This window comes from Prionailurus viverrinus, chromosome A3 (genome assembly GCF_022837055.1).
Source record: "Prionailurus viverrinus isolate Anna chromosome A3, UM_Priviv_1.0, whole genome shotgun sequence".
NCBI lineage: Eukaryota > Metazoa > Chordata > Mammalia > Carnivora > Felidae > Prionailurus > Prionailurus viverrinus.
The window spans coordinates 110,617,313-110,643,110 of NC_062563.1; the positions used below are offsets into that span (position 1 = coordinate 110,617,313).

A 25,798-nucleotide genomic window follows, 5' to 3' on the forward strand; every position below is an offset into this window, starting at 1 on the left:
ACTATAAATTACATAAGTTTTTCATTTATGTATAAACAAAGGAATTCACGTGGCATTTAATTCTGATTTAATTTTTATGAAATAAAACCTACAAAGAGTTCTCAAAGAAATCTGAAGGTCTTCAAACTACATCTCTGTTTTGTATGATAAGCAAGAGATTCCCAAGTATTGAAAAAAATAATAAACTTAAGGTTACATGTTTCACATCACCATCATATTTAAGTACTATTTAGAAGACCATGATACTACATATATCAATCTGATTTAGTTTCATAGTTTCTTATCTGAGTTTTTTAAAGATACTTGTTTTCTGTTTTCCTAACATTTTTCTTCCTTTATCTTCAATGAAAAGTAATGTGCAATTTAGGACATGATGTAAATCTAGGGTTTATTGATCACATATTCAAAGACACCTACAGAATGAATCTTTAGGATGGGAGGTTCCACATGGCATTTGCCTGGAGTAAGAATATTTTAGGTTGTGCCTTGACTTCTGAATGTGAAACTAGATACGATTACCACAAAGTTAAGACAGGATAATTACAAATGAAGATACTCTAACACAAAGACTTGTAGGATTTTGTTTAGATTGTCAACGGTTGTTTCATCCAAATTTTCTTCATTGTCATCCATGGTGTGCCAGACTTCAGGGAAAGGTGATGGTATCAGATGCAGAACTGGAACACCTAAAAAGAAAGAACCAACTTGTAATTAAGTGCTTATTTCCAGTGAGTAAAGAAGAGAGTATCATTCTTCAAGCGCAAGTCTGAGTCGGAGCTCTGTACCATTTAAAGACAGCTGATAACCCATCATTTCCTGTGTACCTCCTTGTATCTTACCTTTTCACTCCAAAGTCATTTGGCCATTAAACAAACGTTCATTAATTCAGTAAATAATTATAAAGCACCTCCCACGTACCAGTCCCTGTTCTAGGAATTGAGATTTCATCAGTGAAAAGACCAAGCCCTGCTCATACGGAGCCTACATTCCAGTAAAGAAAGAAGCAAGGAAACAAATATAAAAATAATTTTAGAAAATGATAAAGATTCTAAAGAATAATAAAACAAGATAAGGTAATAGAGAATGAGGGGCAGACAGCTGGGCCAAGAAATATGTATTTAAGGTCAGGGAAGGCTTCTTTGAGAATCTAACCTTTAACTAGAGACATGCAACAAAGGAGAAAGCAAGCTGCGCAAAGATCTGGGGATGAGCATTCCAGGCGGCACTATTCGCAAGTGCAAAGGTCCTGAGGTGGGAGTGTGCTTGGCCTGCTTGAGGAACAGCAGGAACACAATGTGGCTGGATCAGAGCAATAATCAGAAAGAAAAGCAGAAAGAGATGTTGGAGAAGAACAGAGTCAGAAAATGGAGGCCCTTGTAGGTCATGGTAAAGACTTTCGGTCTTATTCTACATGATGGCAAGCCACCAGAGCTTGAAAGCAGGGAAGAAACAAAATGTGATTTACATTTTTAAAAGATAACTCTAGGGGCGCCGGGGTGGCGCAGTCGGTTAAGCGTCCGACTTCAGCCAGGTCACGATCTCACGGTCCGTGAGTTCAAGCCCCGCGTCGGGCTCTGGGCTGATGGCTCGGAGCCTGGAGCCTGTTTCCGATTCTGTGTCTCCCTCTCTCTCTGCCCCTCACCCGTTCATGCTCTGTCTCTCTCTGTCCCAAAATAAATAAACGTTGAAAAAAAAAAGTTAAAAAAAAAGATAACTCTAGCTCCTATGTAAAGTATAGGGAAGCAAAAGCAAAAGCTAGAGACCAACTGGGAGGCCGTGGCAAGAGTCCTTGAGTTGATTTAGACTTCCACCATCGACATCAAGGATATTGCTTCTCTATTAAGCAAAAAACACCAGAGTGCCCAAACTGTAAGAATATTGTCTTACTCTGTGAATGAGAAGGCAAGGTCAGTGGAATATGAGCTTTTATAAATATTCTAGAATGAGGGTGGAGGCTCAAGGATTTGGAATGACTTTCATGAAAAAATAGAAACCATAAGATGCTTAGTAGATGATTTAATTTATCAAGAAATTAAATGTAGTGGCTCCTCATCCTTCTAGATTGTTGCAAATACACACAAAAGACAATAAATATAAAATAAGTAAAAAATGCATATATGCACGCACATGTACGCACACACACACACACACACACACACACACACATATATATATACACATTACCTCTTCTTAAAAATGGGATATGGTCATCCTGAATCACACCTCCATAACCGTAATTCTGGAAATACCACCTCTCCCACGAGTGATCCTTGAGCAAACCTAATTTGTGGAGTTCTTGTTCTGCAGATGATAGACAGCAGATGATTATCTGTTCTTATCTGATCAATACTCAGAATGCATAAGGACTTTGAACTCTTGGCACATGTGGTCATCGTTTTTTAAACAAATTACAGCAGTGGGCACAACTACAGCCATGACAGTAAACATCTAGGCTCAACTTGGGTGTGGACGTTCAGTAGTAGTTCAAGGAGAGAAGAGTCACACGTGGCTCTAACATTACAGGTGAGAACCTCCTTAGAGGTAGATACCAAGTAGGACAATGGAGAGGAATAGACAATGAGAAAACCAGAGGAAAATGGCGGCTGGCAGGGATTGGGGGGTGGGGGTGGGATACGTAGGTTTACCGGAGACTCTGTTCGAAGTTTCTCTTATAATATTCTAGATTTGGATATTGGCAAATTCTGAACTCACAGCAAAAGTATGAATGAGATGGCAGTGTTTTTCTCGCTGCTTAGAAAGAATACAATTCTATCCTGCTCCAGGAAGTCCATACAGTTCCTAAGGAATTCCTAGTCTGAAGCACTTGCCTCAAAAGCAGGCCTTCTGGCTTGAATTTTATCATAAAGATCTATCTCATCTACTTCATCTCTCCCTGAGGCCAATTGCCTTTTTTTTTATTGGGGTGTGTGTGTGTGTGTGTGTGTGTGTGTGTGTATGTGTTATGGAGTAGGAAGGGATAGTGGAGGTATGAAGGGAAGAAGCTATTCCCCTTTTCCTTCTTCAAGCCCTATGCCTCTTTCTTGAGCTATAGATATTTTGTTTCTTTGCCTGGCCTGGCTTGACCTGGTCTGGACTAGTCTACTCTCGTTTAATTGACCCTAACCTGTCTCTAAAATGACTTTTGAAGGATCTTGGCTTTCTCTTGCATCCGATCTCTTACTTCCTTAGAAAATAGAGATTGTTCTAGATTTAAAGGAAAATCGTGTCTGAATAAGGCAGGAAATAAAAGATGACAAAGACAGAGATAAAAAAAAAAGAGAAAGAAAAATTAAAGAACATCTTTTGGTATCATAAAGACATAACATTCATCATTAGCCAGCATGCTTTGCTGACTGGTTTTCCCTAGACATGCATTCCATATGCTGCAAACAGGACTCTGGGAAAATAGTTTCAAACCATTGCTAGGGATGTGCAAATATTAAATGTAGCACTGTATGTTTCCATTTCCAAATGCAGTCTCATGCAGGAAAATAAAGGAGCCTACTAAAAAAGATAAATAGGAACAATAAACTAATAATCAACAAAGCGAGAAAAAAAGCCAGCAAAGTATATTACATCTTCAAATCACATATTTAAATCATAACTTTTGAATTTTAAAATGTAGTTTGGTGCGTAGGAAGGAACTAAGTTGACTTTTAGTGACAGTGGTGCTTACCAATTGCTTCAAGTCTCTCAAACCATCTGGCAGAGTTTGGGAAAAAATTGGGAAATGTTGGGTTGGGAGCTCCAATTAAATCCAATAAGACCAATAAATCCTAAGGGAGAAAATAACATTGTTTAATCACTGTCACCAAAACACATTTCAGATCCACCGATGGGAGAAAAAAAAAAAAACAGTCAAAACTAACTGCACTTCAACAATTGAGAATAACCTAGAGAGCTGCATAAATGAACAAAAGGTTTAATAACATTGTAAACTAATTATTTTGAAGAACCTTAAAAAATCTTGCTTATGCAATATAGACAAATGGCAAAGTGTAGATTGTTTGTGTCTGTAACCCCAGAAGGATATCACTCAAGAAACATTAGAAAGAGAACATTTACATAACATTTTACAGATTAAAAAAGAATATTTATCTTTATTTTCAAATAGGATTCCAAGCCTGTCTGATCATCTCTTCCATTCTAATTAGTCCTTATATCCTTAGTCTGCAATGCTACAGCTGCATATAGGAAAGCACTTGTGTAGTAACTATTTACTCCTCAAGGCAGCATCTTGGAAAAACTTCTTGACTACGAGCTCTGTGACCTTCTGTCTCTGGATCTCCATTTCCTTTTCCATCAAACCAGAAGCTCAAACTTGCTGGTCTTTAAAGGCGTCTCCTGACGATAAGCCTCCATCATTGCCCCAGGGTTTCTCATTTGAGCCATAAAACATCAGCAGGCTTGAAGACTCCTGAAGACTACTTCCCACATTAAGAACTCCTGATTTATATCAGTGAGACAACATGTGGGTAGATACGTAGCACAGGTCCTGACCCACAGTACATAAATACTTGCAGAGTTTATGATTCTATAGACATAAGATCTATTAACTTATGGATAATGATCAAATATATTCTTGGAGGGAAAATAGGTTTGTTTGAAATAAGAGTATGTTTACAAAGCATGATAAGCTACTAAGAGGTCCCTCCCCCCTCCCCCCCGGCCCCAGGGAAGAAAATAGTCTTCACCATCACTATGGACTCATAGATTTGGACTCATAAATAAATAACTTTGTTCTTCCTACTGATCAGTCAGGTCTCTCTCCTCCTCCTCTGAACCCTTTTTAGCCACTTGGTCCAAAGGAATGAACGAGGTGCCAACCATATTCCCCTGACCCATTATAAGGTGCCAACAGATAACAGGATGGAGACAATGCCAACATGATGTGTTAGAGCCACAGAGGACACTGAACGCGGCCAGTTGGACTCACAGGGTGAAGGTCGGTGATATGGCAAAGGACAAGGATGAATGGAAGGAGTTAGAAATAGACTTTCAGTTCACAGCACAGGGATGGATGAAAGCACAGGGAAGCAAGAAGTCTCAAGAGCAGCATGAAGTTCCCAACTGGGGTTAGTGAGGACATAAGACCGAGTGAAGGTCAAATATGGGAAGAGAATCAGGATAGGAAGAGAATTCAAAGGTGGAGTGAGGGACTAGCAACGAGGTATGGGCCCAGAAATAGAATAAAAATGGGGCTGTGTGCTGCACTAATTACTTGATAATAAGAACAGGATATTAAGACAGCATCACAAATGTTTCCATCCCCATGGCAACAATATTACACCAAAACAGACACGTCCAACACAATGTCCCCTACACATTTGGAGTCATTATAACACTTTGAAGCCACCAAGGAAATTCTTCATTCCCATCCCTATACCATGTCTCACTCCCCCTCCAGTTCCCAAGACCCAAGCCTCCTCAGGCTTTGTAGAGAAGCTTCAAAGAAGGGATTTGCTCTCACCATCTCTATACAGAACCAGGGAATGTGCTCCCATTGGACCGAACTGAACCTGGGATGTTTCCTTAATCTAATTTTTTACATCATTTTAATTAAGCTCAGTCAAACGTAACTTCTAACCCAGAATCATTCTTTGTAGCTCTGGGATTCCTCAAAAGCCCAATGCCTGCCAAAGAATGTTCTATAATGAACGCTCTGTTCCAAGAATGCCATGGCATTTTTAGGTCTTTAATTGGCTTTAGGTTTGGCTTCCTTTGACACAGAGCCCACAGCTGCAGCACCATGAAAATTCCCAGGACTGACCATGCCGTGCAGTTGGTTGGTGTCTTTGGCTCCAGGTGGGTGCGGTGTCGATGCCATCTTGGGAGCTAAGTGCCGAGATCCATACAGAGAATCTCGAGGAGACCAATGAAGAAAAGCCTCTTCCCCATCAAAGAAAATCAGCTGGAGTGAGAGATCTGGCTTGGAGTCTGAAACATTCTGGTAAAAAGAATAGTAAAAAGGTAGCAAAAATACTGTGAGGGTTTAAAAAATAGCATACGTTCTTATTAACTGGGCAAAAAAGACAGATATGCCATGAAGAAAAGGAAGATACCAAAGCAAGTGAGAATATGCCAAAATGTATTTTGTACCACTTTGCCTCCAAAAGTCATCCCATTCCCCATGGTCTTCACCCGTGTAAGTCTCACTTTCTCCTACTCCCTCTGAAAATAGAAGTCTTATATTTTTTTCTTACTCCTTAGAGAACTTAGAAACTATGAAACTGTCATGGCAGACACAGAGACACCCACCCAGTTCCCTTCCAGAAGGATATGTTGCCCCTGCTACCAAGACAGCTGTCCACAGGTCTTTGGCTATTAGTTCTTTTAGAGATTGCCTCAGCCATAGGGGTGTCCTATATCCAATGACTGATCTAAGCAGGTCCTGGCGGCTCTATGGGGCCACTCCACCTCCAGAGCTCCCCAAGGTTGGCTGAGCCTGTTGTTGAACCTGCAAGGTGGATTGACTCTGCCTCTGCCTAATCCCATTTCTCTCCCCTCCCTGCTTCGGGTGTTAAACCAGGGCCACTCCCTTAGGAATGACCTAAATGCTAAACTCCACGTCAGTGTGCATCCCAGGGAACGGAACCCGAAACAACTGCACATTGTCCTTGCTGCCCACCTTAATTGAGTCTGCAACTTTTTCATTGAATCTAGGCTCAAGGATGCACCTTAGGAATGCAACAGGGACACAAAGAATAATAATTACAGCCTCTCTTTTGAAAGAGTCTACACTTCAGCTGGGTTAGGAAAGACAAAACAACATGGACAACACGTGCCAAGGGTCACAAATGGAACACCAAAACTTTTGTGGGAACTGGATAGAAAGACAGGTCAGATCCCTGGGTTGTCAAGGAAGACTTTAGGAGCCAGGATTCAAGCAGAACTTAGAAGGGTCAGGAAGGTTCTGATCGATTTTATACCTTTCACTGTCTGCTCACACTTTTCAGATTAGTCCTTCTGGTACCTTAACCCCCACAGTCCTTCAGCCCCACTGAAATCCCTGATCTATTGAATCCTTCACCTGTTCACAGTCCTTCACTCCCATGAAGTCCTCGCTTCCCTCCACATTCACCTTAAATTCCACAGCCAATCATTCTAACCACTCCCTTGCATACATGCTCAGCTCCCTGGCCTCTCTCTGCTTTGGCCAAACTCACACGGCGAAAATAGAACCTCTAGCCCAGCTCTCTGCCTACTCTGTGCCTGCACACAGCCGGACCTCGCTGAAGAAAGATACGCAACCATTTGGTCTCTGCACCTCAGTACAGCACTGGGGGACATGCTCCCATCAGACCGAACTGAATCTGACATCTCCCTAATCTTTTATGGACGTAACTTCTCCTCTTATCTCTCTAAAGATATTTAAAACAGTGTCCCTTTAAGTTACCTCCTGCTCCTTACGCTCTATTTTCTCTGAGTTCATTTCTCGTATTGTTCGTATTGGTCTACTCTTTCTTTCATGCTGGAGACTGTCCTCAAATGTCTGGTCGCCCTTTGTGTTCATTCATATCAGAGAACAAGGTACTAAAACACTGATCAGAGACAGATTGGTTGGCTTCAGCGCAGGGCAATCTGGTGCCCCGTTGGGTGTTTTTCACTGAGCACCTCCAGATCTTGGGTCTTTTTCATGAGGTAGTTCACACTCCCCAGAGAAGGAGCATCCGGTTTCCTCTCTGAGGGGCATAAGCTGCGTGCTGGCTTTCTCATGCTGAAAACAGGGAAAGGCTGGGGACCTCACTGCTCAATGTGCAGACTTTCACCTAACCTCCTTGACTTCCATGAGAAACTTCATTCCTATCCTCCTCTGCATCTGGTGTCCCCACATCCAGAACCCCCCTGGTTCAGTGTCTCCAGAAAACTTATCCTGTCCTCTCCTGCAAGGCTACTGGTGGCATACTCACCCATCTGCCAGAGATGGGGTGGGAATCTATATACCAACTGGTCCTTGTGCAGACTAACAAACACTCCCCTCCCCAGCCCCCGGCCTCACTACCTCCACGGATCCCTGAGCCACTCCAGGATTTTGTCAGGGAACCACTGGCTTTTCCATTTCCTCCTCGCTCTGGAGGCTGTGACTTCACTCTACTTGGGTATGTCATTCTCCATTTACCTTCTGTCTTCATATTGTGGTTCCCATTAACACATGTTCCCTAGTTTCTTCAAAGATGGAATTTTCCTGATTGTTTTAGGGTGATTTCCTAAGATGGAAAAAAATGTCTTTATCATCTGAAAACTAAGTTATCTTTGTCTGCTAGTCATTGCAATTGTTTTAATATTGCCAACTGGTTGCAAAGTTCTAGTTCCAAATCAACCAGCATAATAACGAAACACCAGCACAGAATAAGACTGCCTGGTACCACAGACATTCTGCTCATGCCAGGGCAGAAACAAAAGCAGTTTTCATATTCTACAGGCTTGAAGGTTCAGATGCCTCCCTGAAATTTCAACAGCTGAGTGACTCCAGAGGTCAGCGCAACGACTCACTTTCCGTCCTTCAAGCGTCTGATCGTTAAGACAGGAGTAGACCATGTAGACAGTGATCCTGAGTCCTCTGAGGCACTTTGCTCCTTTTGCTTCTTTTCAGGATTAGCAGGAAAATAACTGTGGCCTTCCATTTTTGGTAACTCAGTCTAGCACCTTGGAGCTAGGAAAATCTGGTTTGTGAGGGTCTTTCAGTCTTTCATGGTAATGTGATAAATCTAGTTACCAGTGTCAACATAGCAGGTGAATTATCTGCAGGCTTTCCCCATCCAAGGTGGTATCAGCTAATGCCACAATAAGAGGGTGTAAAAACCCACCCCAAACCCAAGTGGCTTAACACAACACTCATGTGTCCTCCCAGGTCTGTAGGTCAGCTGGAGGACTATTGATCTAGGCTGGTTGGAGGAGTTCTGCCTCACCATACAGTCATGAAGGTTGGCTGGGCTCCACACGTCGTATCCTCCCCCTGGGACTGGCAGGCCAGCCAGGGCGTGCCCTTATGGTGGCGGCAATGGCACGAGACAGCAAACCCAATTGCACAAGCTCATTCCCAGCCTCTGCTGGTATCATATCCACTAGTATCCCATTGGCCAGGACAGGTCACATAACCAAGTCCGGAGTCAAGGAATGAGAACGTACCACCTGCTACAGTGGGAAGGCACAGCAGGGTTACAAGGGAAAAGACGGGAATGCATAACTGTAATCTTATTCCTGGAGGGGTGCATGCAGTTGGAACAATAATCCAGACTATTCTGCCATCCTCAACCAGGTCACATTCCACTCCCACATACCCAATCCATGACAACTGAAGAGCTTCAAACAACACCTTAATACAAATTTAGTTAAAGTACCCCTGGAAAAATGAATCTCATACTCTTCATGTTTCCATCAAACATGATCCATTTTTTTAAAATGCCCACATCACTGTTACTTCTATGAGAAAGAATAATTAAGAGAATGTGTGGAGCACCTGGGTGGCTGGTCGGTTAAGCATCCGACTTCAGCGCAGGTCATAATCTCACGGTTCGTGAGTTTGAGCCCCGCGTCGGGCCCTGTGCTGACAGCTCAGAGCCTGCAGCCTGCTTCAGATTCTGTGTCTCCCTCTCTCCCTGCCCCTCCCCTGCTCGTGCTCTGTCTCTGTCTCTGAAAAATGAATAAACTTTAAAAAAAAAAAAAGGAGAGAGAATGTGTGTGTGTGTGTGTGTGTGTGTGTCTGTGTATGTCTGTGTGTGTCTGTGTGTGTTTTGATGAGGATGTCCACCTAACAACCCATTTGGTCCTTTCTGTTTCTGGTCACTATAAGCAGGTCTGAGCTCCAGAGAAAACACACCCACTATATAGACTGTGCCTTTCATTTAATGTCCTTAGAATGTAAACATGGAAAATTAAACTTTTATATCAGCTTCTGAACTCCCTCACCCAATTGCTGGGGAAGGGTACTAGTTAAAAGCAGGACAGAGGATGGGACAAAGACATTATAGAAGGTTCAGGAAACAAAACAAAACAAACTAAAAAAAAATAGTGAAAAGGACACTGAGAGGTTACAAACAATTCTTGCTTTCAAGTTCAGCATATCCAGCAAAAAAAACCAGAACCAAATATCTCTATTCCTTCCATTACAAGATAAACCTTTTACTTCTTTACTCCCATTGTAGCAAAGGCTGGCCCCTTCATAAAACTCTGAGGGAGAAAAATGCATTTGCTGCCTGCGAACAAAGTTTTTTGTTTTCGCTTTGTTGTGTTTACTTGGTTATGAGTGATATCTGAACAAAATGTCTTCATCTAGGTTAGCACTTTTTTCCAATGTACCCTTCAGAACACAGAGACTGAAATAGCATCTGAGAGTCCCAGAAGTATTTTGAGCTGAGAATGTACAAAAACTCTGCTATGCTACATAAAATTGAGCCGAGATTCACAGATAATAACAATAATGCATTTCTGCTCCAAGTTTTTCATCTTGATATGTCTGAAAAACCCACTCTCTACTTCAGAAGCACTTTTCAATCAACCCTTTCCCCCCCAACTCAAGAGCCACACCTCTCAGATTAGGAGGTTGTGATGTTTCATGGCTACATGAACAAGAAGAAATAAACCTAGTTCTCATACATACGCCTGTACCAACCATCCACCCTCTTCATTTTTTGCAAAGAAATGTTGCATTTAATTTAATGTGCATGCAAAATTAAGCAATTAAGTGCCACTGAATAAATTCACTGTCATGTATCCTAGGTTTATCGTCCATGGTTGACATTTCAAATAGTGTAATCTTCCAATTAATATTCATTCAACCTCATGTCTTTTTGCAACAAATTATTACAAAATGTACTGAAAGTCTACATTTCTAAATGGCCTTCTTACTCCCCCAAGGATTCTAGAATTCACTCTGTATTTTATTCCCAGAATCTTCGAGACAGAAACAAATACCTTCAAGGAAAGGAGTTGCTTGTCTAAAGCCCGGGCAAGCTCCAACAACATCGCGCATGGCACTGCTGAGTCAGTGGCTCCCACAAACACCCTGTTGTCCCAAGGGGGAAAATACTTGGAGTCGTAGTGACAGGCGAAGACCAGGTGTCGTTTAGCGGTGGGATTGAGGGTGCTGATGATATTTGAGAAAGATCGGTACCCATAGGGTGTCTGACTCAAGAAGGTGTCTATTTCCAAGACCCAGTCGGCTTGAAGTCTTTGAATTCTCTGCATGATGTGCTGATCAAAACAAAAACCAAAATTTCAGATCTAGACAGTTTCCATTGGTTCACTGTATATATATATACATATATATATATATACAGACACACACACACACACACACACACATATAAATTTATGTGATGCCTTTCAACGTAAAAATGCAATACGTGGTTATAGAGTTAATAGCAAGGGTGATTAAAAGAAAAGCTATCCCTCTCCCTCTCCCTCTCCCTCAACCATACCCCTGCCAAGCAATCCCAACGCACTGTTGGTATTAACTGATGTTAATAGTCTGATGTATATCTTTCCACACCATCTTTATTGTTTATATATACATATACTAGCACACAAACATGTATTTGGCAAAGGGGTACATGTTTTTATAGGAATAGAATCTATACATTATTCCAACCCCTGCTGGTATTTAACAATACCATCGGGGTCATTTCTACATGTCAGGAGACAGAGACCAGTTCAGTATGTATTAAAGTCCACTTTCAATACTTCTAGGAGGCTGAGAAGGCATTTTGAGAAGTCAGATACACCGAGGTCCTACAGATCTCAACTTCTACCCTAAGTTCTTTGAGAGCAAGAACTGCAAATGGTAACTCTTTTGTCCCAAGAGCACAGCATGTGCCCCAAGTTCAGCAAATACTTCAAAATGTAATATACACTAACAAAAGATTCTGATGGTATAATGTCCCACAAGGGGATTTCTGGGGGATATCTGAGGTCCCGGCCACTTTAAGAATCAATAAACAATTCTGAACCACAGTGACACATCAAGTAGTTTTCCTCGGCACCAAAGGCGAGTTCAGACCCCACTACAAACGGTAAACATAAAGAAGAATCTGTTTTCCTATCTCTCCTCATCACCTGGGAACTAATGAATCACACAGTGGCTGATAGGAAGCAGATGGAAAAGAAACACCACTTCCGAGACTGGCCGTGTCTTCCTTCAGAGTCTAGACTTCATGGTGTGGTAAGTTACGGGGAGGTCACTACTGTTCCATTCTCCCTTTCCTGCCTTCATTTCTCCTTCACTTCATGTTTCTCAACTAGGTTTCATTTATTTTATTTTATGTTGAAATACTGTGTACATCTTTGTAAGTGTGCCTTAAAGGATCTTTTAAAAAAGTCAGACGACAAACTAACCATCAACAGGACTGGCAATTTGTTGCACCGTGAATATCCAGTAGGGAAGGACCATGAGGTGACAAACATATAACTCATAATCACTGGAAAAGAATCGAGGCTTGGTTTTTGGTTGTTTATTCCCCCACCCCCAAGGAAATACAAGATTTTCTAGCCTAGCCAACTCTTGTATGGCCTGTCATAACGAATGTGACAAGACACGTAGGCAAAGGCTTTGGAAAAACTGTGGCAGGAAGCTTCCAGGAAAATAACCAAACCAGAACGAGGACACTGATTCCCCATTCAATTCCGTAAAAGCCAAAGAAACAAACGGTTCCCTGATACTCATTCCCTGCTTTCTGCAGTGACGCGGACTTTGGCCACAATGGCATGTGTACACAGTCCCTTACCTTTTGTATTACAAGTTCACAAGTTCTCTTTCCAAATAATAAAAAGAAATGTTAATAACCTTTCAAATAATTAAAAGAAATCGTCATTCATATCTCATTCACTTTGTTTTCATCCACAATTCTTAATACTGGGCTTTGCTCACAGTAGGCTATCGCTAAATACGGGCTGATTCTAACTAGTAAGTTATTCTCAATGAGAACAATAAAATTATATGGTATCAAGCTTGGGGAGCTTGAATAGAGACAAATCACTGTGCATCCAAGATCGGCTTTCCACAGAATATGAAAATAAGTTATTCCCAGACTTTAGGGAAGAGAAATTTTTCCATAAAGGGGTCATCTTTAAAAAAAAAACAAAAAACAGGCGTATATTCCAGAACATCTGGTATCCAGATGATGAACGATTCCAAATCAATAGCAGCCCGTATGCTTACAGAAATGAACTGAGATTTAAAAATATGTATCTGTTAGCTTCATTCAGCTGAAGTCTCACACACAAACTCATTTCTCAACTACTAAATAAGTTGTGGACATAATTTCTGATATCTTATGTTGACACTAAAATCCACAAAAGCCTCAGCAAATGTCCCCAAAAGAGTCCTCTCTGAAGGAATCTTCTTTTTTTACTCAGTGTAAATTTTTTTTTAATTATCTTAGCAACGAATTTCTTTATAAACAATCGTATTGGCTCCATAATCTCATTAGGTCACCAATATCCCTTGTTGTGCCTTTGGCTTTCAAGCTTAGTCTGCAAGTTCCCACGGCAATTCTCTAGAGTGGGCTCCCCAAACCACCGCTCTGCTCACTAGAATGCCCTGAAACCAGGTAGGGAGTGCTTCCTGAAACTAAGTAGCAAGAACCCAGGCCCGCCAGGAGTGCAAAGGGCAGTTCAGAATATAGATTGTATTTTGGACTATTCTAGATTTATTGTTTGGACGGGGAAGGGAGAAAAAGACAGAGAGAAAGAGATGGATGGATAGAGAGAGAGAGATGAACACAGAGATAGACGGACATTGAGTACAGCCAAAAAGAAAAGGATACAAAGATAAAGGCGGAGGCGAGGAGAGAGAGTGAGAGAGGAAGAGAAAGTCAGACATAAATACGACATTCTACTTCCAGGAGGGAAGGCCCCAGACATTGTAGGTTAACAGTAGTGAATGATCCTGGGTCTAATTTAATTTCACTTAAATTCTTATTTCCAGGTTCCAAGAAACAATAACATCAGCAGCCCAGGTTTGTTTGGAGGAAGCAGATTCTACGATGCTTGTCCCAAGTCTACAAACATGTCATTGTCAGGATGCTGATTCCTGACACGGGGGACGTCAGGTACCTCCTCCTTCTTAGACATGTTGGTCTCCCAGGCTCCATGCTGAGTGCTCTCCACACGGGGCCCTCCACTCAGGGACAGCCCCACCTTGGGCTTAAGAAGGCCAGCTGCCACTTCTCACGTGTACTGTGCATCTACAGGGGATTTTAACCCCACAGTTTGTAGCTTGCCTCTTTTTGACAAAGTTTCTGGCTTGCTCCCTACGAAGATTTCATCATCCTGATTTTTTAGTTATTTTTTTTATTCCTATCTCAGATAGAAATTACCAAAAAAAACCCCAAAATTTCATGCCTTCAAATTATTTATTCTACAAATAAATTATCTCCTAAAAAAATAAAACTTCTAAAAATCCAATAGGCGTCTTTAGGCTCCGTGATGAGAGGCAGTAAAAATGGAGACTCTGGGACATCATTCTCATATTATTCTCTGAAAAAGAATCCATTGCAATGCACATCTTTATCGTCAACTGCACAGGTCAGTTCAATAACCAACTTTATACCAAGTCCACGTATCTTTAGATTTGAGAGTCTTCTCTAGCTACAACCCTGAAACGCCATAAATTATAAAACATGGAATCCAATGCTCCAAAAGGCCTCAGGAAAAAAGCAGATTTTCCACCATTCTTCTTTGGATTTAGTTCTGAGTGACAGGTCAAACTGAGTGCATTAGTGTGTAATTCCCTCATCAGAACCCAAGTGTCATCTACCTCATCTTTTTTTTTTTTAAGTTCATTTATTTTGAGAGAGAGAACTCGAGTGGAGAAGGGGCAGAGAGGAAGAGAGAGAGAATCCCAAGGAGGCTCTTCATGTCAGCACGGAGTCCAATGTTGGGCATCGGGGCTAGGAGCTAGGATATCATGCCCTGATCTGAAGTCGGATGCTTAACCAACTGAGATGCCCAGGCACCCCTACCTCAGTTTTTTAAGTTTGTTTTGAGAGAGAGAGAGAGAGAGAGAGAGAGAGAGAGAATATCCCAAGCAGCACAGCTCTGCAGAGCCCAACACGGGGCTCGAGCCCACAAACTATGAGATCATAAACTGAGCTGAAGTCAGACTCTTAACCGACTGAGCCACCCAAGTGTCCTCACCTCATCATCTAAAGTAGAAACCCCTCTCTTTCCACAGCTTAGACAGCAATCCTGGTGATTTTCAGGACACCTGGGTAGCTCAGTAGGTTAAGCTTCCAATTCTTGATTTCGGCTCAGGTTATGATCTTATGATTTGTGAGACCGAGCCCCACGTCAGGCTCTGCGTGGACAGCATGGAACCTGCTTGGGATTCTCTCTCTCTCCTTCTCTCTCTCTCTCTCTCTCTCTCTCTGCCCCTCCCTGGCTTGTACTTGCTCTCTCTCAACATAAATAAAAAATAAACTTAAGAAAAAAAGAAAATACTTGGGAGATGAAGTCCAGGAATATCATTGAAATGAGAGGTATGTATCTCACTCTCCAACTTAGGCAAGAGAAGAGCCAGAGCTGGAGATGTTTATGAGCACACACTGGTTCCCCCCAGCCACCGCTTTTCAGTGATAGGATTGTGAAGTCAAGCTGATTTGGGTCCAAATTCTGGTCTCATCACTATTATGTTTATAACCTTGAACAAGTTAACTCATATACCTAAACCTCAGGCCTTTTGATCTGTAGCACTAGGATAATAATAGTACCCACACGACAGCATGGTTGTGAGGACTGAATGCAAAAGTCCATGCGAAGAACTCCATAAAGTACCTAACTTCAAAAAACAGTGCTCCATGAAAGTCAGCCATCATCATTATTATACCTCTCCCCACCTAAAGGTTAGAAAGAACTAAGGCGCTCTTTGGGTTTCCACCATCTAATTCCTTAGGAGAAACAGGTGCTTGGTTGGAAGACAGGCGCCTAATGGGGCAGCAGACAATGGCTATCTGGGTTGGATGTCAGAGGCAGAGTCATATACTGGGTACAAGTGCATATACTGGGTACGGCTGTGTTGCTGGACCTTGCAGGTGTCACTCTATCACAGAAGTGGGGTGCCAAGGTCTTTGGCCTGGAGAGTTAGGCAGATGGAGTACTCTCAGAGGAGGATTTGGGGGGTCAGTCTCTCCCCATTCTTTCCTGAGCTGCCCCTTGAAATAGGGCTATTTTGAAAAACATTCATTCAGAGGTGGGATATCAGATTACTTAGGAAGACTGGCACTAAGGAGGCAGAGACACAAGGTCTAGCCCAGCTATGGTATAATTTACCCTCCATAGCAGTGTCTTTCAAACTGCAGTGGTAAAATCAGTGAATCTCGAAATCAGTTTACTGGGTCATGACCAGTATTAAAAAAAAAACAATACAGAACAAACTAGTAAAGTAGAATTAACAATATCAGAGCAAATCACAGGTAATGCAGGTAATAAGAGTGCGGGGGTTTTTTTCATGAAACTTTGGTGTCAGTTAAATCTATTTTTATATTTGTGTGCACAAAATGTAAGTTTTTTTAACTTTGCTATTTTTTTTTTTTTTAACATGGATCAGAATCAGAAGTTTGAGAAACACTGCACTGGAGAAAGTAGCTTATAACTGATCTTGACTTGCCCTCCAGGGAGAATACAATTTTCCAAGAGGAATGAAGGCCTCATAGGACAGTAAACCCACTCTTGGCCAAAAACTGTCAGTTAAGGACTGCTTAGGGCTAGTGACGTTGGGTGGTTAGGGTCCAAGAAAACATGCTGGCGTGCCTGGGGGTGTATTATAGCAATGACCAAGAGTTGAATAGTACCCTATCTCATGTTGTACCCCAACAGAGATTTCACACCTAAATTGATTTAGATGAACATGTATCACTCAGTTCAGAACAGACATTTATTCTCAGTTGTTTGGTTTTTTGAGTTGCTTATTTTGGTGGATGCTATGATGAGATGACAGGTCTGAATATCAGACAACTCAGAACTTGGGACATAATATATCTCCCACGTGCAAGCAAAGTGTTCAGCAACCTTCATATTTGTGTGCTGCGTCCTCACCTGGCGAGCCGCATAGCTTCCAGGGGATCCCGGGTATCGCTCTATCAGCAACGGTCGTAAGTCATTTTGCCACATTGCTGAAATACTGGTGCCTTCTGCAACTTGTCGAAGAGACGATGAATTCAAAATGGCTGGTTGGTGATAATTCTGAGGATTAAATAACATCATTTAACTGGCTATCATTTCATAACACGGTCAGGACTTATCTTGAGACATTTGCAATAGAAAACTATTTCTTTTGAATCTCAAAATAAAGAGATAGGTCTTCGGCCATAAAGTAAGTTAAACTACTCAACTTTCAATTTGGCCCATTAGATCTAGAAAGTTAAACTAACTGTTTTGGCAGCTTATTTTAAAAAGAAAATGGGGGCATCTGGGTGGCTCAGTCAGTTAAGCGTCCAACTCTTGGTTTCAGCTCAGGTCATGATCTCACACCTCGTGGGTTTGAGCCCCACATCGGGCTCCATGCTGACAGTGCAGAGCCTGCTTGGGATTCTCTCTCTCTCCCTCTCTCTGCCCTTCCCCTCCCTCTCATTCTCTCAAAATAAATAAATAAACTTAAAAAAGAAGAAAACCTAAAATTACATATGTACTTCTCATTATATATTTTCGTTGTAGAGCTCTAAACTAGATGATCATTGAAATTCCTTTCAGCCAGAGTTTGATGATTCTATAACCCGCTAAATAGTACACTTTTTATCTTCCCTTAAAATTATTTTAAACTTCTATTAACACTCACATTCATAGGAACATTTACATATTAGCTGAATTAACCTTAAAGAGCTAAATAAACATAAAAATTAAATTTGCTTTTTTTAATGTATATACATATATTTTTTGAGAGAGAGAGAGAGACAGAGAGAGAGGGTGCACACACACACACACACACACACACACACACACACACTCAATGTGAAAGCAGAGGAGGGGCAGAGGGAGAGGGAGAATCCCAACCAGACTCTGTGCTGGCAGCACAGAGCCCAATGCAGGGCTCCATCCCACGACCCTGGAATCATGACCTGAGCCAAAATCAAGAGTTGATCGCTCAACCAACTGAGGCACACAGGTGCCCCTCAAATTTGTACCTCAGATATAACCTTACACACACTGTATTTTCTTGTGACACTAGTAATGATGAATCATCGATTCATTGCATGTTTATCAGGCACTCAGTAATGGAATGTGTTACTCCTCCCCTAGGTAAGTGAGTGATTGATCAGCTGATTTCTGCCCTAAGGGGAATGATGAAGGGTCATATAGGATATTAAGTTCTTCGGAATGCAAAACAGAAACTGAAGGAGCCTTTTCTTCTTCACAGTTCTTTCCGGCACCAGTGTTGGTTAAATATGTCTCAGTAATCACATAGGTATTTCCTCTCCAAGTGGCTGGTGAGAAACTCTGGAATTAAAGAATGCTAATTGCCAATTACTTATACTCATCTACACTTTGCTATGTCTCAACATTACTCTCCAGTGTGATCATGCAGAGAACATGGACTGTGGGTTCAGACAGACCCTCTCAACTCAGCCCCCCACCACTCATGAGGTGTGATTCTGGTGAGTTACTTAACCTCATTAAGGCTCAATTTCCTCATCTGTAAAGTGGAGGTAATAACACCTACTTCCTAGAGTAATTATAATTACGTGAGCTAACATATATAAGCCACCATAGTAAACATTCAATAAGTTTTCATTCTATTACCTTCTATCATACATGAAAGAGGTATAGAATTTAGAGCTGGAAAGACACTTGGAGATGATCTAGTCCAACCTCCTGAATTTATGTCAGTGGAAACTGAGTTTTTCTTAGAGAGCAAATGATTTTCCCAAGGTCATAGGAGAGCTCCAGGTAAGTCCATGAAAAGATCCGGGTTCCATGGATTCCCCCTCCCATGCCCTTCTGCTCTGCCTCCCTGCCTCATCTATGAACCTCCAGTTACTCCCAAATGTGGATGCTGTGCCCAAACATCTTAAGGTTTATCTTTGTTTACTGATAATACATTTTTAAATATACTTCATAAATTTGTCACCTCAGCCTTTCAATTCCCTGGTACGTTCAGGATCTCAGTCCTTATGTTAACTCTCAGCACTTTGAAGTAGAAAGCTGAAGCTAACAGACAAAACAGAAATGTGAAAAGGGCAAAGAAGAACCTGGAGGCAAGAATTGGGATGGTTTCTATGGTTAATTACTACTTGACCAGGCCAACAGGAGCCTGTCTGATCTCTCCTGCTGCCTCACCGCCCCCAGGCAGGGCCACTCGCCCCCAGGGCACCATGCTTCAGTCACCCTGGCCTCCATCCAGGTCCTGGGACCATCCAGGTCCCAAAGCAGTGTGAGACTCTGACCTGTTGAGGCTTTTGCCTCTGCGGTGATTTCTGGTTTCCAGGCTCTTCCCTCTCTCTTCACTTAACTCAGGTTATAATTTGGAGACCCCTTTCTTGTGTGTTTACTTGTTTAACATCTGATTTCATATTGGATATCAGCTCCATGAGGGCGGGAACTATCTTTACTTTCTAGTCTTCCCAGGGCCACACAGTGCCCTGGGCATATTGAGGACTCAAGAAATATTGGGTGAACTCATCAAATAAGGAATTGACAGAGGAACTACCTTTCTCAAATTGTCTCCACTAAAACGATGCTTATAGAATAATAAAGTAAAATGGGCATTATACATATCAAGTCAGTTAAATGTACAAGCAATCATAAAAACAGGAAAACAAGAAGCTACCTACTGCAAAGGGCCAGGAAGTGCTATGATTCAAGTTTTGTGGTCTTTGCTCTTTTTACATTTCTAACAGTCAATGCTTGTGATGCTTTAGAGTTGGTTTGGCCCGGGGCAGTCTCTGCAATAACCAAGACCTGTTGTGTCGGGAAGGCTGTCTGGCCAGTGACTCCTTTTCTGTTTAGTGTCCATTACTCTATCCCAGATAGAGTCACCGTGGACAAGGTCCTTCACTGCATGTCCATAGCGGGAGGAAATCAAGCTCATGTTAAAATGGGCAGTTTATGGAGACTCTAGAGAGTTCTAAAGAGATTTGAGGAAAAGCAGGAACAAAATAAATAACCCTCCAGCATCACTAGCTGTAGCAGATATCCTACATGAAATATAGTTGAGAAACAGCACCAAAAAATGCTTAAGCCCTTCTCTCAGAACCCAATAAACATAAAAATCTCTGCAGAGATCAGAGGAAGGAAAGAGAGGAGAAACCTGGACAGAAAGTGTGGGCTGGACATGAGGAAAGTAAATGAGGCAAAAACAGTGTTGAGCCTAGTGCTAAATGCAAACCCCCAATTAGTCTAGGATTGTTTCAGTTAAAAGGCACATCGACAAATTTCTTTAGTATAGGCATTCTCAGAGGAATGAGTCTCTATTACAGCCCCTGCTTTGTCTTTTCAGCCAGGCAGAAAGGACAATAAGTCTGCTTTGGGTGACAAGAATCTTTCAGCTAAAAAAGTGTGAACCAGATATCCTGAAACATCTCCTCTAGGCTAATCACATGATGCTAGGCCAAAGAGGGTTTTAATTACATAATTTGTAGCGCTGGCCCAGCTTGCAGGGGGATCTGAGGTCCCAAGCCATTGAATTAAAGGGAGATCATTACAGAAGCCCAGTGATTTCAATTCTAGTTCCCATCCCATATGAGTGTCTCCCAGACAGCACTCAGGTTAACTCCTGTGTCTACCAGTAAATTCAACCCAGCCAGCATTTACAGACACCCTTCCAGTGTGTCCGAAGCCCCCGGCATGACAAATGCAGTTGTGGAGAAGTTGAGAACCGAATAAGGTAAAGTTCTGCCTTCTTTGAATGCAATGGGCCCTCTAGCTAAAAGAAAAGCAATGTCTTTCTTCCCCTACCAACACCCAGCCTATCACTGACCGCCCTGTCCCCTGACTTGGAGTCTCCATTGTTGCTTCCCTAAGAATCATGGTGGGTAGATGGGAGAATGGCTAAGAGCTTTTAAAACCATGGAAGAGGGGAACCCTAAACACTCAGAATATGTGTGACTCCAGAAGCAAAAGTGTGAAGTACTGAAGACAGCAGTAGCAGCTTGCCAGAGATGACCATGGAGGAGAACCCCTAGGTGAGGCCAACCCTCCTGTATGTCTTGCCTTGCTTCAAAAACTCTGCCCCTCCACATCCAATATGACTTGAAATTTTCTACGTCACCCTTGTTATAATAAAGGAAGATTCTACCAATACACGGAGTCCCAACTTTATGATAAAGTTTGGAAACAACCTAAATGTCCAACAGTAAAAGGATAGGCAAATTATGGAATGCTGATGATTTTGCAATTATCAAGTGATGCTTTCAATGGGTTTTATCGGTTCAAGGTAACACGCATACTTTTAAGCAACATACTAAAATATAAAACCATATATGGAGCATAATCCCTAGTAAGAAATAAGTATTCACATGTGTTATTTTAAAAATAAATAATTAGTGTTTATTGAGCATTTACCACATGGCAGCACTGTGCTAAGTGCTTTAGATGGCTAGCTCAATTCTCACAAAAACGTACAAGACTGATATAATTGTTGTCCACTTCTATAAATAAAAATACACACATATATACATGTGTATGTGTGTACATATAAATATGATATATATCTATAGAAAGAAAGAGGGAAGGAGAAACAGGAGGTAGGGGAGAATGAGAGAGAGAGAGAGAGAGAGAGAGAGAGAGAGAGACACTAGGAATAAAAACATCAAAACGGTTAACAGCAATCATCTCCAAATGTGGGATTATGGTCACAACAGTTTTCTTTTTAGTATACTTTTCTGTATTTTCCTGGTTTTCTAAAATGAGCACATGTTAACTTTATAATGGGGAGACTTCAATAGAAGCCATACTTTTTAACTAACAGCTTCCTTAAAAAAAAAAAAATGCAACTTTCCTAACAGCCATTCATCTTCCACACCTAAGGGAGGACTGATTTAACAAGATTCCTTTTAACAGTCAGTTGACAAAGTTGTACCAAAGGAAGGGGTCTGTACCAAAGAAATAGGATTGGGGATCAAGGATGGGACAGGATTCCAGAGAAGTAGTTTTGGAATAAGGCCCAAGCCCCAGATAATTAACCTTTAAGCTCCACGAGGGAGATCCGGAAAGGGGCTAAATAGGGAGAGAAGGTTCCAGAAAGAAACAATCTATTCTGGAATTCCATTTAGGATCCACTCTGACCCAGGAAAAGAGAAATAAGCTCTTCCTCTGGTCCCCCCAACCCTCCCACCAGCCCCACCGTCCTTCACTTCCTGGACACTGTTCCCTGTACCCTCAGCCAGGACTCATCTACCTTGGAGAAGAGAGTGGAAGAGGAAAGATGAAGGCTCTTCAGTTCGCTGGTGTAGCCATAATCAAGTGTCCTCACCTATAAATTGGGGATGAAACTTCTCTCCTCCCAGGGGCACTGTGAGGTTCAAGTGAGATGGTTATACATGAGCGTCCCGGAACCCAGATGCCAATGCCTCTAAATATACACCTGTGGGCCCACCTGAGAATCTAACCATTTATACTACTGCCTCTATGGGAAAATGTTTGCAGGTTTCAAGCAACCCAATCACAGTCCCCCGAACTCAACCACCAAGTAGGGTTGAACTGTTTTATGTAGTAGATGCCACTGAAAGAGACACGCCTTTACTTCAAAGCAAAGGAAACAGATTTCAGAATCAATGTTTTCTTTACTGTACCTCACCTTTTGGCAGACCAGTGTACCAAGGGCACACCTCAGTGATTAAAATAGTTAAATGCCATATATAGCAGGAAGGCATGTGTTTTAATATGGACCAACTCACTTCCCAGGCCACAAGCTGTACTGGACATCTGAAGGACTTTATGTAGGCCTACCGAGTAAGGGAGGAAGGAACCAGAAACTGAGAACCGTCATGGTTAATCTTGTCATTTGCTCACACCATTTGAATGTACTCTTTTTTTTTTTTTTTAATGTTTATTTATATTTTTGAGAGAGACAGACAGAGTGCAAGCAGGGGAGGGGCAGAGAGAGAGGGAGACACAGAATCTGAAGCAGGCTCCAGGCTCTGAGCTGTCAGCACAGAGCCCGACGCGGGGCTCGAACTCACGAGCGGTGAGATCATGACCTGAGCCGAAGTCAGACGCTTAACTAACTGAGCCACCCAGGCCCTTGCTTACACCATTTGAAAGCATCCAGTTTCCTAGTAGAACAGTATTTAGAAGCTTCTTAAAATAAACATAAAAGGGATTTACCCTTTCAAAGACTTCTCAAAAGTTAGTCTCGTTAGTTTTAAACATGTCCAGAATCCAACACCTTCTCCCCCCTAGAAATACACCCTGCCTACAAATGATGCCTAAAGAACAGCTCATTCAAATACTCCCTATCTCACTTACTCACCCATTCAGATGTATCAGAAAAACACAGTTGGTGTGGCTCCACATTCCGGTTATTAATGCCCCCTTCCCAATTTCTGATCAGGAAGGTACCCAGGATGAAGTGAAGAAGGAAAGGATTTAAGTGTGTAATTCAATGTCCCTTAAGGGACCTTACTCCTTCTGAACGCCCACAGAAATTTTTTCTTATAATGCAGTTATTCTTGAGTTTGCCTTCCCACATCCTCACCAGGTTCCCTGTGGCTGGTGGTCTCCAAGTGTAGGTCGGGGCACATTGTGGGGTCTGAACCGTGAAGCTAAGTAAGCATAACCCAGAGAACTCAAGCAGGCTATTCATATGCACATGCACGCGGCGGGGTGCGAGTCCACGGGTGACCACACAGGGCCCGTGCAGTCGCCAGTGTGCCCTGTATTCCCAACGTGCCAGCAAATACAAGCATACTGTAAGCATTTAAAAGTTCTGCTCAGCAACGCGGTCAAGGTTTATAACCCTGGACTGCTTTTTCTTACTATTTTTAAGGGCATTTTACTCCGATATCATTAACATATGCATAATTCCCTAGCAATTTCATGATTTCAAAACTGTTACACAAGAAAAGGAAATAATTTTGAACCTGTTTACTGCACGCAGAGGAAGCGTGCCTCCTAAGTTCCTTGTATGAATTTCCACCTACAACCAGATACATTGCTCTGACAATTGCATTGACTCTCTTAAGGGGAAAAAAAATTTTTTTTAAGTGAAGCTGGTCTCCAGTTAGAGCTGCTCCGCTTAAAAAACCTAAAACAAACGGTAACACGCGTCTGTCTCGAGACTGCACGGAAACTCCAGCGTCCCAAGGGCGTCCGCGGCTGCAGCGGTGGGGGAGCAGTAGGCACACCCCCAGGCGCGCCGGGCACCCCCGCGCCAGCCGAGCGCCGCGACCGCTGGCCTCCCGGGTCCCGAGTGGGCGGCGGCGAGGCGATGCGCCCTCACCTCCCCGCTCGGCCGCCGCCGGCTAGACACACTTCCTGTGCCTATCACTACCCGCATCAGACCGCAGCCGAGGGGAGGCTGGTGACATCACCCAGCTCCCGAGGCTTCTCCAAAGCAGTCCCGAAGCCAGCGAGGCACCCCGACGAGGACGCAGAGCTCCGATTCCTCCGGGTGCCCGTTGCGGGCACGGCTGCCTGGGCCGCGGACGGCGACTCCGCCTGCCTCCCCACCCCCCTTGCGAAAGTGTGGTCGCCCGGTCCCCGGACCCTGCGCGCGCGGCACGAGCCGCCCAGGTGCAGTCGCGCAGCGGCAGCCGCTCACCTTCTCCTGGGTCCAGTCTGCGGCGCCTCGGCTGACCCCCCGGGCAGACAGGGGCAGGGCAGCCGCCAGCAGCAGCAGGTGGAGGGTGCCCACGGCGCGCCGGTCCCCGCCGCCTGCCATCTCCGAGGCTGTCTAGGCGCCGGCTCCCTGGGCCACCGGCGGTCACGAGCCCGGGAACGCGCGTCCTTCGCCGTCCCCCTTCTCCACCCTTGGGTCGACTGCGCCCGCCTCCCCATCGCCTCCCTGCCGCCTCCCCACTGCGCTGCGCAGGCCGGAGACGCAGCTCTCCTCCCCCCACCCCCAACCCCCGACCTTAGCAACCCGGGGGCTGGGCTGTCCTGGGAGGCGAAAGCTTCCGAAACAAGGGAAGGGAGCCGGCCACTTCCTTGTCTTGGAGAGGAAGGAAGAAAGGAAGAGACAGGGAAGAGGCGTTTTTATGATCTCCAGTGCCATAACTGGGAATAGAAAGGGGAGGGACAGTTCATCACACCCTATGAGGTTATGGAGTGTTTTCCCACAGCTCTGCAGGAAGGGATGGACAGGGAATCCACATTTACTGTACCAAGCACTGTCCTAGGTGCCTGGCTCTTCCCATGTCCCCTTATGTGATCTTCATAACCAACGAGGTAGGTATTAACCCCACTTTACAGATGAGAAAACCGAGACTCAAACCCTGTACAAAGCCTGAACTAGAACCCTCAAAGTATTTCCTTTACAATAGCCCATTATATCTTTTCTCTTTTCTCACAAGTAGTTGCCTTGCCTTATAGGCAACAGATCGTCATACTCACAAACTGAGTATGCTTGAGTGAATCTCCATAATAAATGAGATCGAAAATGTTCACAGTGGCTCTTTACATAGTCATCTTCCCCAGTGCATGCTCCCAAAAGGAATACCTAAATATAATTGTATTTACTTTGTAATATCAAAGATCACTGTTATCAAGATAATCTTAGGGAAAAGAAAAAAAAAATAATATTTCAATTTTGTCTGTAGGTATGCAGTCTATGTTGTCAGGACATTTATGTCACCATTCTCTTTTTCCACAGTGAGGATCAGGGTGTAACCTGCCTGAGTCATCTCCCGGTAACCTATAGATCCCAGAA

The 25,798-nt window shown here is 43.0% G+C and overlaps 1 protein-coding gene across 1 annotated transcript; it reads right to left on the minus strand.

The window, feature by feature from the left end:
* Nucleotides 1-50: 50 nt before the first annotated feature.
* QPCT (glutaminyl-peptide cyclotransferase) lies at nucleotides 51-24,893 on the minus strand. The gene is made up of 7 exons (XM_047851235.1): nucleotides 24,692-24,893; nucleotides 17,032-17,178; nucleotides 10,915-11,193; nucleotides 5,771-5,947; nucleotides 3,677-3,776; nucleotides 2,185-2,301; nucleotides 51-686 (listed from the first exon to the last, which is right to left on the minus strand). Exons 1-7 carry the CDS (start codon nucleotides 24,809-24,811, stop codon nucleotides 541-543), a joined length of 1,086 nt encoding a protein of 361 aa, XP_047707191.1. The 5' UTR covers nucleotides 24,812-24,893; the 3' UTR covers nucleotides 51-540.
* Between the last annotated feature and the right edge of the window lie 905 nt (nucleotides 24,894-25,798).